Source organism: Heterodontus francisci, chromosome 25 (genome assembly GCF_036365525.1).
Source record: "Heterodontus francisci isolate sHetFra1 chromosome 25, sHetFra1.hap1, whole genome shotgun sequence".
Classification (NCBI taxonomy): Eukaryota; Metazoa; Chordata; class Chondrichthyes; order Heterodontiformes; family Heterodontidae; genus Heterodontus; species Heterodontus francisci.
Window position 1 is genome coordinate 41,262,627 of NC_090395.1, and position 19,331 is coordinate 41,281,957.

The 19,331-nt window shown below is 38.2% G+C and overlaps 1 protein-coding gene across 9 annotated transcripts in view; it reads right to left on the reverse strand.

Moving 5' to 3' along the window:
- Positions 1 to 2,625: 2,625 nt before the first annotated feature.
- Positions 2,626 to 19,331, reverse strand: part of LOC137383841 (neuron navigator 1-like) — a 719,754-nt gene continuing 703,048 nt past the window's right edge. For 7 of the 9 annotated variants that reach the window (XM_068057137.1, XM_068057136.1, XM_068057135.1 and 4 more), the window contains one exon: positions 2,627 to 15,191. In XM_068057137.1, the coding sequence (XP_067913238.1) occupies positions 15,096 to 15,191 (96 nt within the window). In that variant the 3' untranslated portion in view covers positions 2,627 to 15,095. Of the gene's footprint in view, positions 15,192 to 19,331 lie in introns of all 9 variants that reach the window. The other 2 variants (XM_068057140.1, XM_068057144.1) reach the window with 2 other exon arrangements.

Genomic DNA, 19,331 nt, shown 5'->3' on the forward strand with positions numbered 1-19,331 from the left:
ACAGTAAGAGACTTTGGGAGGCCTCAGTGCAGTAAATGGTGGAGAGAAACTCCCAACGGTAGATCCATGCTAACACTCGTGGGTAGTTTGAGAAGACGTGAGGCACTGAGATGAAAGGAGAAAGAAGAACAAAGAAATATCTGTTTGCACATGCCAGTCACCCTGCCCGACCTGGACCAGTACTCACTGCTTGTCACGGTCATATGTTTTTGCTGTATAATTAGTGTGTTACATCCTATCTTAAACTCTGATTAAACCATATTGGCAGCAGTTGATCCTAATTGATTAGATAATTGATAACAATAACAAATTTTGATTCAATTAAAATAACAAATTGGAGAGCTTAAAAATTAACACTATGGGCCGGAGTTTATTCCAGCGATGGGGTCCTGGCGGCGGGCCTTAAGGCAGGTGAGGGGGGAGTACCTGCTTCAGCCCTCGGTCGGAGCCCCATTGCAATCTAATAGCAGGCTGCCAATTAACTACATACTGTCAGGGAAACTGTCCTTTGAAGGGATGAGCTCCAACCTCCAGAGCTGCCCGCCAATTGGAGGGCTGGCAGCTCTGCAGTACCAGCAGTGCCACTTGCAGTGCTGGCCATTGCCGGTACTGCAGGAGGCCTGGAGAGGAGATGATGTTGGAGATCCCGGGCCAGGACAGGTGTTAGTTTTGTGTGTTAGTTGGCTGTAGCTACTGCATACCACTTGCACACCATGAGCTGCAGATCAGCAAAGAAAAAAGCAGGTGGCATGCACTAATCTATACTCTACTGATTTCTGAATGAACCATGCATTACATCCATCTGAATTTTTATGTTTGTCTTCAAGATATAAAAAATACAACTTGAATGTAAATAGCCTAATTCATCTTCCAATAGACATTAGAAAAACAACAGACAAATATGTAGCATCACTTTAATGGACAGAAGGTTAGACAGATGATAATTTTGTTGTCGAAGAAACATGCTTCAGGTTGGTTTTAGGCCAAGAGCAAAGGCTACTGATAGCGTACTCTGGCACAAAGTACAGAATCCATTAGTTCCTTTGAAAGACTACAGACACTTTAAATGATTGCTGTCGCTGACATTGCTTATTTACATTGTATACATTATAATGTACAAAATATAAAGCGAGTTTACAAAGAACTGCTTTGCAAAACTTGTTCATAAAAAGTAACTGAAAACAGAGCACCTAGGCAAACATAATAACATGCTAACATGGGAATCTATGACTTCACAGTTTAGTAAACATTTTAATGTTAATGCTTTTAAATTCTAGCAATCCAACTTAATGGCATATAAACAAGACTATTCAGCAATCTGTATTGGCTGTGCTGCTCCACTTTCATTTGTTTGGTTATAAAAGGGCACATATGCAAGAATCATTGTATGCTCTTAGACAAATGTATTTCTGGGATTAGAGAAACACATATTTAATTCCAATTCAGTTTATCAAATCAATTTAAAATTTAGAGGACATTTCTAAATTTGGAAGTTACATTTCACAAATATTTGTTTCACCATCATACGCAGTTTCAGTGGAAAATCTTTTACTTTGATCGTTTTAACAGATAAAATCACACTTGAATTCTGAATTTTTAAATGAGCTTCAACATGTATGGGATGTAACATTACACCTGAATTATTTAATGGTTAAATGGACACATTAGGAAACAACATCCTTTTTGTTTTGTCTACATAGGATTTCAAAACTAGCAAAATATGAACACAATTGTTGCTATCTCCTTTCTAAAATATTTCTAATCATTTTTGGATTTTAATACATTATTTTAAGGCTGAGGCAGTACAGCAGGAGTTGCATAGAGTTTTGAATACTCATTTTACTAATGTTTGTGCCATTACACAAGCCTATGTATGACAAAAAAAGGATGTGTTAAAACAGCGCATCACTGTCTGAATATACTTCCAATATCTAATGAAAATGGATAATGCCTGGCATATGATTTGAACATATTGGCTATAAAATTGAAAGGCCTAACAATCAGCACAGGGTGTGAACATATGATTATAGTCAGACTTAAAATCATCTAATCAAAATTGCCATTGGAACTATCCGATTGGATATGATGAAACCAAAGAGAAATACCTCTACTGACTAGGTTAATTCTTTAAACATTTGCTTAAAGGTTCTAAGGGTTTATGAAAGAGAAGCTTTACCAGTCATCTAACAAAACAAGTTTCCAATAATCTTTATGGAGCTGACCTTTAAAATGCCAATAGAAATTGTTGCATAGCCTCTCACAATAAATCATTGCTTCTGTTTAGCACATTAATCCACACACACGATTGGAAATAACCATCAGAAGCACATCACATAGGCTTGATTGAAAGTGGTAGTCCAAACTCTATACTTACAGAAAAAACCTCTTCAAATATATCCTACAACTCCAAAAACATGACACAAGAGAAACCTGTAAAAAATTCTATACTGTAAAAGGCAGTTTTCTTTTTAATTACTTAACCAGCAACTGTGCAAATACCCTGATAATAAACTCAGAGTAACTGTTCACCTCTAAATTTGTATAAAGAACCATTTGAATTATAAAAGTAACACAAGTGAAATTAAAGAGCTTAACTTCATTAATAACATTTCTAGTTACATTGAATAACATTTAAAAAAATTAAATAGCAAAATATTAAGATGCCATGACATATCATGCTTAACAGATAGTTACTGTTTATATGATTTCAGCTTTCTTTAAATTTTTGTTCAATTGTACTCTTATACATAACCACAAAGGAACACCTGCTGGTCCACAACTGCTCACTTATAAATTATTTATAGTGCATCTACCAAACGCACTCTTTAAATATTACAGATACCTTCTGGTATTGGAAGATATCAATTAAGAAAAAAAAATGAAGTTACTTGTATGTAAAAGGGCCTCGATACTCATCTCTATCAATTGTCATAGCCTTGGTTCAATGATTATCATTTACACGAGGCCATATGCATTAAAAGAAACATGTGCGAAAGAGAGAGAGAGAGAGAGAGAAAAGCATTTTCTAAATACTGGAAATGCAAGTTATTCATTTACAATATTTTAGGGTGACACTAGACTGTTGTTAATGAACTTTTCCATACTGCATATTTACACAGTTGACCAGGATTAACTTTTTTTTTTGGTTGCTGCAGTGTATATTTACATGAAGAAACAAGCACCAAATATCTGTTTATATAATTGAAAACTGTGGCACAATGGTGAACACTCAATCTGCATTTTGCTTTTTTTGCTTTTATAAGAAGTTTCAAGTTGTCCTGGCAACAAACATTAAAAACTGGTGCAAATATATTTCACATGAGGAAGGTTCAAAATTAACTTTTGGAATGCTCTCAAAGTTTAATGACTTTAACAAAATTACTTTATTAGAGAATTCATGTTTGCATTCTGCAAATTTATGCTTAAAAATGGTATCCTTTGTTAATGTAATATGATTAGAGAATTTAAAGGTACCGCCATTAGATTCACCCATAGGAAACAAAAAAAAAATTAAATGAGAGAACTATTTCCCATCTTCCAAATTTATGTCATTATTTTGATTATTTTACTAACAATATTTAGCCACCGTAGAACAACAGCTGCTCATTGCTAAATAATTACTTGTGGGCTGTTTCACACTGAAGTATTTGGAAGTGATTAATTTCCAATTAGTGACCAGTTCTTACAATGTATTTATTCTTCATTGAAAGGAGCACATTGACTCAAATAATAAAGGATGAATAATCAATTCTATTACATGACATTGGAGAACATCTCAGTCCAAAAAAACACTAAGTCAAAATGGTAAAAAAAAGTTAGCGTGGGACTACAGTCACATGTAGCACAGACAATGTAGGGAAGGCAGGTTTCTTTCCTTAAGGACATTAGAAAGTCAATTGGGTTTTTGCAATTTAAAAGAAGCAGTTTACATGGTCATTTTCTGGTGTCAGCTCATGAATGACTAGATTTCTATAAATTAATTTTAGCCATTTGCAACAGTGGAATATGAACTCTTAACTTCTGAGTTGCTGATTTCCATAACAATTCTCTAACCACTAGGATAATTATTGTTACTGAGATAATAGCCACTTGGGCCAGACCAATTTGATTCCAACCATAAGATTTCCACAACGTTCTCATTTATAATTTGATGGTGTTATGAATGTGGTGTCATTTTTATATGGATAAATGTGTAAATGTGATGCTGAATTCACAACGCTGATATGTGTAAGATTTTAAAACAGGGAGAGAAGTCCCGAAGAAAAAGGATGGCATACTTTCCTGAAAGGTTACTTTGGTTGTGATCTACTAGATTGCTAGTTTCAGAATGATGTACCAAAAAGACTTAGTTATGTAACTTGGGGGTAGAAATTCGGCTCGGACAGTGGCCCAAAATAGGCAGCATCAGATCGGTCATCTGTTATTTAATTCTATTGGCTGCGAAGAAATATCGGGCGCTATGTAGAACAGACGGACAATCCGATGTGGCTCTCTTTGAACCACTGCCCGAGATTAATTTCTACCGCTAGGCCATTGAGTACAAATAACTTTTGTGTCCACAGTAGAACAATCCAGCAAACCATGGCATACCAGTATAACTTGTGGTGCTGTGCAATTAATTGTTCCAAATTCAGTGATTTCTTTTGCCTTGATCGTTATCAATGTAACCCTTTCTCCTGCTCATACATCAATAATCGTGGCCAGAATTTTACACCATCCCAGCGAACCGGATGATGGCAGGGGGGGGGGGGGGTGGGGTGGAGTAAAATGGAGTGGGAGGCTCCGGTTGGCCTTCCTGACCCGCTCACACCTCCACCCCACTTTACTTAGGGTGGGGGGGCAGAAAACGGGCCGCCCACCCACAGGCCAATCAAGGCCCTTAAGTTGCCAATTAACGGCCACATAAGGGCCTTCGCCCATCTCCACGGGGATTTTACTCATGGCAAACGGGCGTCCTGGAGCTGGAAAGGCCGCCCAGTGAAAGTTGGCGGCCTCTCAGCGCCCTGGGGGGTGGGTGGTGGTGGAGAAGCCCTGACAATCGGGCACAGGGTGCTCAATTGAGGGCCACTCCCGCTTCCCCAACCACCCCCAGAATCCAAGACATTCCCCTTCCCCCCAAACGGCCGATTACCCCGGCGAGGCAACCCAAACTCACCTGCAGTCCTGGCTCCATGTCCTCGGCTGGGCTGCAGTCCCAGCAGTGGCCACTGCTCCCAGTGGCTCTACCAGGCCCAACAGCCGCCGGCCCGATGATTGGCCGGCAGCTCAATGAGGCGGGACCTCCTCCCACAAGCGGGCGGAAGTCCCGCCTCGGAACAATTAAAGCCCGGGGACCCGTAAAATACGGTACGGATCCCCAGGCTAGGCGGAAGCAGGTTTGCCTCCAAATTTTACGTCGGTGGCCAGCGACGTACCCCTGACATAAAATCCTGCCCCATATCTATGCAAAAAGCAAAAACATCTTGATTTTTGTAAAGTGAATTTCAGTCAATGTTGGCTCAAGAATTCAGCACCCCAAGGTATTCGTTTAAAAATAATTACATTGTGAAAAGAAAACAAGGAGAAAAAAAATCAGCATTCCAATCAAACACTGGAATCTGGAATAAGTGATCATAACAAAATCTCCACCACATTTTCAAATTCCAATTGCTTCTTTATCAGGTGACAAAAAAGGCAGCCAGCAGTTGAAAGTTTTTGCATGTGACTCCAAAGATTTAATCTTAAGCATTTGAAGTAAAATAAAAAGCTAGCTTTCAATGTTGTTGAATGAAGGATTGTACAATTTTGTTGTACTTCATTTTTACAGCAGTGAGTGCACTGTAATGCTGTATTAATCAACGAATTTAGCATCATATTCACAAAGTTATTCATGTAAAATTAGAACCACATTCATAGCAAAACACTATCAGATTTTAAATTTGAACTCCCATTCTGCTGCTAGCCGATTGCAAAGAAACTGATGGCCATTCCTTGTATTCACTTTACGGCAGGACCAGTATGAGGAGATGACACAACATCTCAGATAATGATGAGATATGATAGTAAGATGCATGCAAAAAAATCTGACTACTTTCTGTTGTGTGCCTGATTTGTTGGCGGCTCTAGTTTTACAGCAGTGAGTCGATTTCAGGGTGTTCAGCCAGGTTAAGTGAAGCATGAAAATTGGGTGCTTTATCTGACATTTGCGTATGCTTGTCACTGAGTTTCGGAGGAATTGACGGTAGTGCAGTAAAGAGACAGATTATGATGTTGCATGCTCATGCGAAGTGGCACTGTTCAAAAAGCCTCACCTGTGCCAGTGCCTGTAACAGACTTGCAGTATAAGATTTCAATGTGTAATCTGAAAATGTATGGTTCTGGCCCATTCTACCTGATTGAAAGCTCAAGAGATAAAAGACTACCAAAAAGAATACAATCACTTAGGGCTGAATTTTGTCAGTGATGGTGAAGTCCTGCTGCTGGGGCCGAAAGCGAAAGCCGACCCTGCTTCAGCTGGCGGCGAGACCCTGGTGGCATATTGTCAGTGACCAATTAAGAGGCTGCTGCCAGGGCCACCATCCAATTAAGGACACCTGCCTGCCCCCTGATTGGGCTGCCAGCTCAGCAGTGCCACCGCTAGATGTGGCCACTGAAGAGGCTGCAATGCCAGTAGGAGGACGCTTTAATGGTGGGCCCCCCTTGAAGAGGAGTAAGTGTGGTTGGGGAAGCCGGGGCCAGACAGGCAGGCCCTAGCAGTCGGGAAGGTTGTGGGGTGGGTAGGTGTCATTGAACACTGGCGGCGTGGTTGCTGTGAGGTCAGGTATTGCCACTGGAGGGGCCCCTCCATAGGCCATTAAATGCCCATGAAGGAGAACTCCCACCCCGGAACTGTGAGGTCACCGGGGTTTACTGGGTGGTCTCCCCATGCAGTGGTGAGCCCTTCCAATGCAGGCAGAAAATGCCCGCAGAGGAGGGAAGTGGCCTTTAATTGGCCACTTAAATGGCTCAGTTGACCGCCCAATGGGCGGCCGAGCATCAACATTCATGCCGCTGGCAATATGGCATGGCGGTGGGAAGATTTTGGGCTCCTTCCTTATACCGCCCCCTGCCATTTTGCCAGCCCTCACACCTCCCAGCCCGTTGCCAATGGGCTGGGAAAATTAATCTCAGGTAACTATTGTCATTTTTGATTAAAATTTGGTGTTAGTTTGAGAAAAGCTTTTAGATCAAGCAACCTAAATAATATTATGGAATTACAATTTCTGATGTCACACCTTACTCTCAATATGTATTTGGTTTTGTAGCTTTTCCCCTTCCCCTCTCTGCATCCAGTAGGAGAGTTGGATCATGCAGCTTGATAAACAGTGCTGTGCCATGGTTGAATTACTGGCAGGTACACTTGAATGCTGCAGAAAAAGATCAATCTCTTTCCACTTTCTCCCCATTACAAATTGTACGCAACATGACAAAGTTTGCTTTAAGGTAAAGCCTAACTGAGAATGACAACTGAGACTGGGATTTGAACTTAGAATTTGTTGTTTAGAGTTTAGTGATCTAGTACTGAACCTACTGGAACACCTCATTTTTTCAAAAAAATGTCTCTAACATCAAAAGAATTTAACATACTTTCAAAAAGAAAATACCGCTTATTTTACCAGTTTTAAAATTAAACCATCAGAAGCCAACTAAAGAAATTAAGTTGTTGGATAATTTTTAACTCTGTGTCAAATCCTATTGGTTTTGGATATTTGTATAATATTGGAAAATGACATTCAATGCTATCAATAGTATTTTTGTTCTGACAAACACTAATGCAAATGTGGTGCTTATTTTTATACACAGTACACTCAAATTATGAATGTGCTCTTCACCTAATAGACTACTAGACCTGGCAGAGGTTTTAAGTTAATAATTTAGTATACAGTACTTTTAGCTGTTTTTAAACAGTTCTATTAACCTTAAATATTCAAATAGAAAGAATTGGAACAAGTGATTAAATTGTAACCTTTAAGGCGTAGTTTCAGCACCGTAGAGTTGATTTAATTACAGAAAGGCTTGATATTAAGACAGCGAAGGAAACCTTCAGGCTCTAAAAAACATATTACATTCTAATATCTGATTCTTTGTAGCAATTTGTCCCATTCCACCTGTACAGTAAAACTAACTTAAGTAGATATTTTCCATTCATCAGCCACTTACCAAAATACCTTTTGAAGTAAAATTGTTAACATTGAAATTCTACTGCAAAATTAAAATGTGACCTTTGTTAAATATAAAATGCTAGCACACTGCTAGTGTTATTTTTTAGACTTGAATGAACCTGCACATTCTAGCCTGCCCAAATGTTACAGGCAGGTCATGGAACGATATTTAGGAACAGCTAGGTTAAACAGTGCTAAAGCAACTGACAAAAATAAACTTAAATCACACATGAGAATAGCACAAAAATAAAGCACACTGTTCCAGGAACCCCGTGCCCTACTTTTTAAACACCTGCTTCCCTGAGCTAGTGATGGGGATGGTTGTACTTGTCAAGAGCAACTTAATAGACCTCAGTTGAGCTTGGTTACTGAAATGACAGTACCAGATTAAACTTCAATGTTTAATCTTTCAACTGGCTGAAGAATCAGCCTTTGGAACGGTTTTCCAGCTACCCAGCTGCAGAATTGATGCAAGTTGTTGAGATACAAAAGAACAGGCAATGAATGAAATAGGCCAAAATAAAAGTTAAAATAATAAATATTAGAGTGAATAAGAAAAAGAACAGCTGAATGCCTATATTTTAGAAGTAGTTATTATAATGCTAGTTACTAAAATTTCAATGTATTATCTGAGGTTTTTCATCTTCATAATGTGTGAGATGATTTTCATTTAATTTAAATGGTTGACCCAAAGAGTAAGGAATGTCTTTGCACTGCTGAAATCTAAAGAGTAACCTCTTTGGAAACAGTATAGGCTTTTCTTATCAGACATGAATGCAATAAACTAAAAGTCCAGTGTTTTGATTTTTATCCTCTAGCAAAGTAGAAGATGGCCATATTACAAACTGCCTAATCACCAAGAAAAAATACATTGTTTGATTTTTTTTTAGTTTTCCAGCACATTGATCTTGTGCTAATCAAAGTGGAAAATATTTGTGCTGGTGAACCGAACACATTTTCATTCTGAGCATCAGTAGCAAGAATTATCAGGACAGGCACAGCACAACTTACAGGTTCCATTTACACTCCCCCAAACAACCTGAGAGAATCACTCCTTATTGCAGCTGGTGTGGACATTTCCACTTCCCATACTGGCTATCCTTGTGCCTTCACTGAATGAGGCTGCATTCATGCCCAATTATGAACAGCTTCATAAGATGGGCTTTGTATCACATAAAAATTCACTAATACTGTTTAAACTTATTTCAACTATTTTATAATAGCTAAAAAAGAAAAGAAACTTCCATTCCATTACTCATGCTTAAATAGAAAAAAAAATGATTCCAGATCTCAGGAAATGAAAGAACAATATGCTAACTTAGTTTGGTTCCCCAATGGAAAGCAGTCTAAATAAAATTAAAAGTAATTTTTGTTGATATTTTTAGTTGTCCACCTATTTAAACCAATGATACTCATCCCTGCTACTCATTACTATATCTCTGTCCAATGGCTTATATGTCAGTGGAAACCTCCACTTTGAAACGTTATTACCATGTAGGTAAACACGAGAAAATAATTAATGACAGGAAGCAGAACCTGTACAAGTTCCTGTTATTAAATGTGTATTGTTTTGAGCTGAGCCACAGCCTGAGCCTGAAGCTTTCCTTTAAGTGTGTACTTAGCCATCACAGCTTGCAATACCTGTAAAGTGAATAATGGGAAACAGAATTATCTCAATGTGAGCATAATGAAAAGCAATCTAATTGATAAAGCTGGTTCAAACATCCATTTATCAGGACATACTGCAACCAACAATTTATCTTGAAAATTGCCGACAGTTCAAATTAGGATGTGCTTACACCTTGTGCTTTTGGTGGTGGAACTCTTTAAGTACTACAGTTCAGTAAATCAGACAAGCACAACGTGACTGCTTCAAAATAAGTTCTACTTTCAACACAAAAATCAGAAAAGTGAAGGAAAAAAAATCTCTGAAGGATGAGAAGTATTTTGCTGAATTGTCACATAATTCTAAATGGCATAGAAGAGGAAAGCTTACTCATTATATGAGTAGATTTTCAATTTGGTGTAAAAATAGAAAATGCCTGATTTTCATTTAAGTTAATAGAAATGAAACCTGGGCGATTTCAATACATTTACTTCTCAGTTAACACTTGGGTGACCTATTTTATGCATGATAACTGAATGCAATTTCTTGTTGCAGTGACATCATGAATGGAAATGATAGACAGGGGGCAGCATTTCCCTATTCATGATATTATTACTGCAAAATGTTTCATTGCAAAAGTTCTAGACATAATAGAGCTGAAATTTATTTTTTTTCTGTAACAAAATGGGAGAAATTTCTTTTTTGCCAAAATTAATGAACTTCAAACACGCATTCTTGAAACGTTAGATTTCTCAGAACATTTCATTAGCATTAATGAAAAATACCAGCCAATAACCACAAAAACTGTAGTAAATATTCTTTAATATTTTCTTAAACAGCCAGCAACACCACTTAATCAGTAGAAATATTGAAAGGTTCATGCATCCAACTGTGGAATGCAGAATTGTAGCAGAAAATGGCTGAATGCAAAGAAAATCCCCAGTTACCTGAAAGGCAGTTCATGTGCTCAGGCTCATAGTGGTAATCTCCACTTTCCTGCTGAAGAATGGGTGGAAGTGCAGCACAAATAAAAGTTATCTTTTTTACATGAGCAGTGTTTCTATACAGCAGCCTGATCAAAGTACTTTGATGCACGGCATTACTTTTAGAATTTTAAATTAAGTTGCATAATTTATTTTTCCATATAAAACTTTCCCCATTTGAATTTCATATTCAGTAAGTTACTGTACAATAACAACATTCTCTTTTTGAGAACTGTCCCAAAATGCTTCATAAATAGGGGCTGGGATTATTAAAGGCAGGGCCAGGAGGGGAGAGATTAGAAGTGGCTAAAATCTTCTTCAAAGAGCAGGGCTTAGGGCACCATGGTACAGTTGCAGATTAAAAAAATATTACCAAAATTCCAGAACCTTGATAAAATATCCTTTAGAAAATTCTCATTTGTTGCCATCGTAAATGGATGTTCTTTGTTGTCAACTTTACCTATGCTATTGATGTACATGATGGCATACTGTAGAGATCGGATTTGAAAATATTGACCACTTCCAAATAGTCAGGAATTTTGTGACTAGGTGATTAGGGACTATAAACTCATCTCGTGTGCTGACTGTAATAGAACTGAATATAACAGGTGGCCTATCCCATACTACCAATTTTGCGCCACCATCTGAGATGAATTTCTAGCCCTAGGTATGAAATGGAATATTGCTTTAGTAGGGTATCAGAGGTTATACCCTTTGTGCATATAGTTTTCATATATTTATGCAATAAATTTTGAATTTAGCATAGCATCAACTGTGGTATGAAACTACACTGCATGTTTACCCATTGAAAATCCTGTGCAGTGCTCACCTTGATCAGCCTTTTCTTATATTCTATAGTTTTGGATGGTAGAATATATACAAAAATCAGGCACAACTCAATCAAGTATAAATGCAGAAGAATGAATTTTCACTTTATATATCAGATGGATGTCCTTGATCTTTATGTTATTATAAGAATTTACTACATCTAAATAGCATTGCATACTGAATCACCATCTTTAGTACTAAAACACTCTGACTACATCTTTTTAGTGCTCTGCAGCTTGTAGTACTTGGACCTTGCTTAGAATATACTGAAAGATGTGATTTATTTGTCAGTGCAGATGTGTCAACTGATTAAAAAAAATCAGGGATTACATTAATCCTTTTGTAAAGAAGGGATCTCAAAGTAGTCAGATTAACTTCTGAAAACGTAACAGAAACACAGACAAGTTGACGGAAAGTGGGTGCTGAATCTTTACTCTACAATAATATATTGAAGGTTATATATGAGCGACAGAAAGTTTTAATTATTATGATTGAGAAATATGACCCCTCAACAAATACATTCAAGAGCATAATTTAAAAAGTACAGTAATTGGGAAGTTATTGATGCTTTAGTGACAGTATTAGTAACTGGTACAAATAATAGATGTTTGGGTGTGTAGTTAATTTATAAAATTATGCAGATTTTAAATGTAATAGTAAAGGGGGTGGATTTACAATATTATGTAAGTTCTGCAGAAGAGCTGTGGAAACCCCTGACAAACAGTTGAAGTGGTGCTTACAAAATTGTGCAGCTCTTCTGTTGAAGTCAAGGAGGGACAAGTGAAAGAACCTGTCCAGAAATTCACCCCCAAAGTCTCAGACTCAAACTGAATTAGTTATATTCAGGGACTGAAAGCAATTTGAACCAACGGACTGAGTGATAAGAATGAAATTATTAAAGTTGGTGGCTCAATTTAATCTGTAACTGGACAATCATAGTATACTGAGAGAAAGACCTACCCAGAAACAACACAAAATGTTATTTAAATGGTATGATGTGTCATTTTTTTATGCAACACTGCAGATAAATTCACTGCAATTATTGTTCAGTTGAAAGGCAATGGCTGAGAATGGCCAGTGAAAAATATATTTCCCTCACCATCCAAGGTAGAAGGGGTGCCTTCTGCAATCATATCCTTCAGGAATTTGTGAATTAACATTTACCAGTCGCTTTTCAAATAGAGCAGAATTTGCATCAATCTGTTAGCTAATGTAATCCACGTGTTTTTATTTTAGTTTATTTTTGACGGTTCTCTTAAATTATGTGCCATTCCCCATTTTTGGCCATCAAACTGGATCTAAGAGATAGGCTATGCCTAGAGTGATGTTTTAAAATTTTCCATTTCATTAAGCTCACTAATCTCAAGTCTGACATAGAATTCATAGAACTCACATTTCAATCTGTCATTAATAATCATAACCAGCAAAACTGCCTTAATAATTTTTTAGCTAATTTTCATTTAACCATTTTCAGAGTAGGAATTTTAAGACTAGTGTCAAATAGAAACATAAAATGAATTAGAAAACACAGGAAATTTATCTCCAGCAGTTACGAAGACGCCTACAGCATCAATTTTAAAGAAAAATGAAGCAACCAAGAGCAATCCAGGAAGACCAATAAGGATAAAGTTGCTCCAGTTATAACAAATTTTAGAATTCTATGACAATTCTGTGCAATATACTTGGTTTTTAAAGGGAAATGCAACTTTTTGGAAGGGAGAAATACTTTCACCAGAAAGACTTTTTTCCTTTAAGAAAGCCAACAGAAATCACCCCCGATACATGCACATTTCTTCTGTGAGAGCAGTTATTCTCCTTATTCAAATCTAGATATACCCTTTATATACCACTAAGTTGGATCTCCTGGCTAGAAATGATTCCCTAGTGTTCAAACACATTTCAATGGCTAAATATTGACTAAAGCTCAAAGGCCAGCAGTGAAGTTTTAGGTTGGATTACAGACAAACGGACATTCAGGAAATTGATCCTCATTCTTATTGGCACTTGGCTGAGGATCAATGCATCGTTTTGGCTGGGAAACTTGACACGGTGAGTGTGCATTTGGACCTGAACACATAAGAATATCTCCTTTTTAGCGTGGAAATATATTTATGTTTATTTTTAAAATAGCTGTTTTGGAGTGGTACTTAATAAAGGGAGCACGTTCTCTCAAATGATGGTGCCCTATGTTTTCAGGAAAGGTTATGCAGTTTTATAGCAGAGGCACTGAATTATTATTTATGCTGTGTGGGTCTATAGTAGTAATAGCAAGTAATAGCAAGATTTAAATACTTCAGCAGAAAACAAAAAATATGTAATTTCAACAACTAGTTAAAAATTACTAGGTTAAATTATAATTATAAAGAAGAAATACTGTGCTAAAGAAAGAAAAAAGGTCTTTGCATTATGGTGGCCTGCGGTACAAGTGTCACAAGATCATATGAAACTATTGCCTAGTCACAAGCACCTTCTCAAAGACAGATAAATATTAAAGGGCAAGGAGAATTGGACTGCTCTTGTTCATCTCCAAGCAGCTATTACATATTGGTTTAAGCAGAGCTCTGGGAGCAAATGGCTTGCCCTCTTGGAACTGCATATATTGCGAAGGATCTTCAGGGGATAATTAATTGAAGATGAAGTGTTGAAATGAGAATAAAACAATTCCTAGGATTAACAATTTTGTTTCCATAATATACACTCACCCCTCCCCACAATTTACAAAGTGAAATTTAATTAACCACACTTTGATTGAAAAGCACGCTTATGTTTGAAGAAGAACACAAGGAAAAGAGTACTTAAAGGGTTCCTGTTATAAATGTTACCACCTTAAGCCTGAAGCCAAATGAATGTCCTAATTTCAGAAACCATTTCACTTTTAAATTCAGGGCACAAAAATGTTCCAATTACAAAGTGCAGCTATTTAGAACTTGGAAAATAATGAATTCCTGTTTTAGTGGTTTCACCATGATTCACATTTTAGTTGTGCTTTTGTGCACACAAGCTGTGTGGACTAATGAGGTTTTGAGCACTATAAACTGCAGAGGTTGGTGGAGAAGTCCTCCAGTCAGCACCGGTGTAACATCTGAGATGGCAGCAGTAGTGGAACAGCGATGGCTCCTATAATTGTTTGAGTTGTAGATTAGGAATTAACCTTAATAAAGCTCACTAAAATCTTATTTGTTTCTGCTTAAATGATTGCCATGCACTTTTGAAGATTGAATTATAAAGTACAAATACATCATTAACAGTCCATATAGTTAGATGTTTTTTTTCTTCCAGATGGCTAGGTAATATGATTTACAATAAATGATCACAGTTAACTTACATATGATTTTGGGCCTTAAACCTACAATTTTACCCATCAATTTATTTAGCCCCCTACCTAACTACATCTATTACAGAATATACTTCTGTTTCAGGACTACAATATCCAAAGTGTAGTTGTGGCATGATTAAAAACAAGATGGCTCCCATATTCCTTGGTGTGTTTTTTTTCTTTTAAAGTGTTGATTGCAAAGATGATTCCAGGATGTTTTCGCCTTCACAACTTTGTGTGTAATTGGCTGCCTCCTGGAGCCTCAGTAGCATAGTCATCTGCAAACATACAATGGAAGGAACATTTAGAATTGAAGTAAAAAATATTTGACCGGTTCTCAGTAAACTCAGATAACAATTTCCTGTATTAGCCAGAGTATTTTGTACTGTTAGAAACAGCTTTGTAACATTTTAACACCCAAGGCCACACAAAGCATTTTTCAGCAGAAAAGTCCTCAGACTAGACAATTGTGCAGGAGCAAGCTCTACAAGGCATCAGTCTCCGAGACAAGGGGCTGGAATTTTAGCTCCTGCTGGGGGCAGGAGTGAGGCAGGTAGGTGCAGAATTTTGGGTTGCCAGCCTGCACATGTGTTCCCTGGCTCTATCTCACCTCTGGGCCATTTTCCTGGAGTTGGGAAGGGGTGGTGGGGGTTTGGCAGGGCTCCCTAACCACGAGCGGTGGGTAGCCAATTGAGCTGCTTAATGACCATTTAAGGCCTGCTGTCAGAGGCTGACTGGGATTTTCCAGTCTGCCTCCAGGTCCCGACAGGTACCAGCATTAGTTCAGCTGCCTGGAGGCAGCCTCCCGGCAGCAGACCAGGAGCCCAGCACTCCAGGCAGGCTTAGAGGCCCTCTCCGCCTGCCTGGGTTCATCACCAGCTGCAGGCCTGGCTGCAAAGGTCTATTTTTATCTTAAATTTGAAAAAGTTGGAGAGCGGGTGCCTTCATTTACCTGTTATGGCATCCGACTACTGCTTTCAAGCTGGAGGACCACCTATTGGCCCTCCAGCTTCAACAGTCTGCCTGCATCCTTAATTGGACAGCAAGCTTGCCCTCTGGCATTATTTGGACAACTCAGGGAAAATTGCAGGTGAGTGACTGTTTCCCACACTGTGCAGGCTTCGGACCCACATTTGAGCCTGACAGCGGGATCCTGCAATTCACAGGAAAATCCTGCCCAAGGACAATTGTCTAAAATGTTAACTGTTTAACAGGCTCAGGTCCATCACATTCATCATAAACTTCTTTGTTGGTTCAAAGCTGAGATTTGGTCTGGTAAGGTGTATATTTGCCCCTTTTGTTGGAAAGAATGTGCATCATGTGGGAGTATGAGTTACATTCCAATAGTCAGTTTAGAGAGTGACAGTTCTTTGCTGCAAGCTCTTGGTCTCACTATTGCTTACCCAGATATTGCGCGGAAAAAGAGAGATCAAATTGGAGGGGATGAGAGATTTTCTGAAATGAGTAACTGGTGTCACTAAACCTGAAAAAATGAGGGGAACTCAGAGGGGTTGGCGACAAAGGTAGGGAGCTGGCCTTCAGCGGGCACCCCCTTCCCAATGCTGGGTCCCTTCTTCAGGCTCTGCGCTTTTGAATGAGGAAACCACCCCCCACCCCTCACCGTTGAGCCAGGAAGCAGCCCGTACCATTTCTCGTGGGAAGAGGCCCTTAATTGGGTGTTAATTGCCCAGTTAAGGGCCTCAATTGGCAGCAGGGCTGGAAGGCCGTTCATAGGCCTTCCCACGACAGACTAAATTTCAGCGAAGGTGGGACTGTGGCAGGAACCATTCCCCCTCCCCTCCCCCACCCCGTCACCATCCCACCCAATGTTATGCTCTCCCCGCCTTCCAATCTGCCACGGTGGAAGAGCATAAATTCCACCCAGTGTCTGGCATGAAAACCCAAAAATGTGACCAGTAGCAAAAACATGTAGGCCAAGAATTTCTGCTTTGGTTGCAATCAGCAATCTGGGTGAAAATTGCACTCAAAACTGCACTCGTTTTCTGATGTGTTTTGTTTTTGCTCAAGTTTCTGCTCAATGTCATTTGCATATCAATGAATGTAAAATATTCCCGTTGGCTAAATTTTAGAATGTAACTTTTAAAGTCATGTTTTGCATTTTAAATATTCTTTTATATATTCAAGAGTGGTAACATGGAGCAGTTTAATTAGCAAAGCTGAAAATAGTTTTCTTCAGAAAAAAAGCATTGTTAATCAAGCCCAATGCCTGTGAGTACCCAAATTTTAAATAACTGAACATTACTTCAAAATTATACAGGACCATGTGCTAGTAACATTGTTGTACAGTTGTCAGTCAGTTCCTTGGCAAACTTGAAAAACAGTAAAAGCTTTTAAAATTTGTTTATTAGTGTCCCTGAACGCCTCCTCAAAAAAAACTTAATTTTAAGTGCCTTTTCGAAGGCCTGTAAACAAGCACAATAGCAGACATTCACCATGGTGATAATTTGTTCTGGGGGTATGATCAGTTTTGTGGGTGGGGACCACTTCTAGCGTAATGTTTTTAAAATCAGTGCAAAAGATTGCAGAAACGTAATTTTCGGTGAATGTAATTTGCCCTTTATATTCCTCGATCTCTTGTGCTGCTTTGGCCGATTTCGGGCAAAAACCTAGCAGAAGCACATGCCCATGTAATTTAATGATTTGAGGATTTGTAATAAAATGGTGAAAGAATATGAATGTGATTTAGCAGGTCACTAAAACAAATACATATGTGTAGGAAATGGAAAAGAATTCTGAAGTTGCGACACTAGTGGCAAGGGGGAAAGAAAAGGCAGAGAAGAAAAAAAATCAAATGCTATAGCATAGAGAATGGTTTACATTATTTATTTTATTTAGAGATACAGCACTGAAACAGGCCCTTCGGCCCACCGAGTCTGTGCTGACCAACAACCACCCATTTATACTAATCCTACATTCTCTACCACGTCTCCACCATTCTCCTACCACCTACCGACACTAGGGGCAATTTACAATGGCCAATTTACCTATCACCTGCAAGTCTTTTGGAGGTGGGAGGAAACCGGAGCACCCGGCGGAAACCCACGCAGACACAGGGAGAACTTGCAAACTCTGCACAGGCAGTACCCAGAACTGAACCCGGGTCGCTGGAGCTGTGAGGCTGCAGTGCTAACCTCTGCGCCACTGTACCGCCCCTAAACAGCCAGAAGAACACTCGATCAACTCCTCAACTTCGATCAACCCAATCCTTCAGCTTAAAGCCCAAAATGATCATAAGAATTTTTAAAAAACTAATTGACTCTTTTTAAATTAGAACAATATTGGTTATAATGGTCAACATGTAACCAGATGCTATAAGAAAAGCAACAAAAATAATCTATTCCTGCAATTTAGGATGACCTTCAGAAGAAGAAGTGTTATAGATTCACTTTAAATTATTGGAGACTTTGAACATTACCATTTGCTTTGAACTTCACCAGCTTTTCGCTGTAAGAGTGAAGATGTATAAACCCTGCAGCAGTTTAATGATACACAGCTGCACAACCAGCTCTCCACGTAAATTGACTGTACTATACTGAATTAAACAATCACACCCTGAGCAACACTAAGCTCTTTCTCGTCTGGCAGCTAAAGCCACAATTGATTACAGAGTCAGGATGCTTTCTCAGATAATTTAACAACTTGCAAATAAGTTACCAACACCTGCTACAAAGGCAATTCAAATTTCAGGTACAGAGAGATAATGGTTTTAAGATCGAATATAAACTTTCTACATTATATGGTGAACTAAGTTTATTAAAGGTACAAATAGCACTATATTATATTACGAAGGAATAAAGGGCAGGGTCTTCCTACGTACATTACAAATAAACATACCGGACTCTTTTTAAAAGGCTGCTTTTGGGGTCAATGCAAAAAGTGTGTTCCAATGAATTCATGTTTAATATTATACATCCACAGTAATTTCCTGTATCATCCTATTGTCTACTATGACTATACATGTTCCCAGGCAATACATAGAAATATTAAATTAACACATGTAAAAAGAAATCAAAGTATTTCTATAGATTATTCAAAGGGCTATACTCTGGAGTAAATTAGCTCTCTTTAGTTTAATGAGATTTGTCTCTCTCTCTCCCTGTCCTCTATGCAACTTCTTTCTCCTCTCTAATGCTTCATGCCAAATTAGCTTAAATTATATTTTAAGTAAAATAAATATCAACACTTCTACATCAAATTTAACAGTTTCCTTTCTGCCATAAGATTAATTAGAATGTACTACTCTCTGCCTTATGTTCATTTGATGTTATAGTTGACCTTTATTAGACAGGATGAAGAAAGATGATTATTTATTAACACACACATATCAGGCTTTCTTGATGAATATAATGCAATTGGAACAGTTGCCAGTTTTACATTAGCTTCATTAAATGTACTGC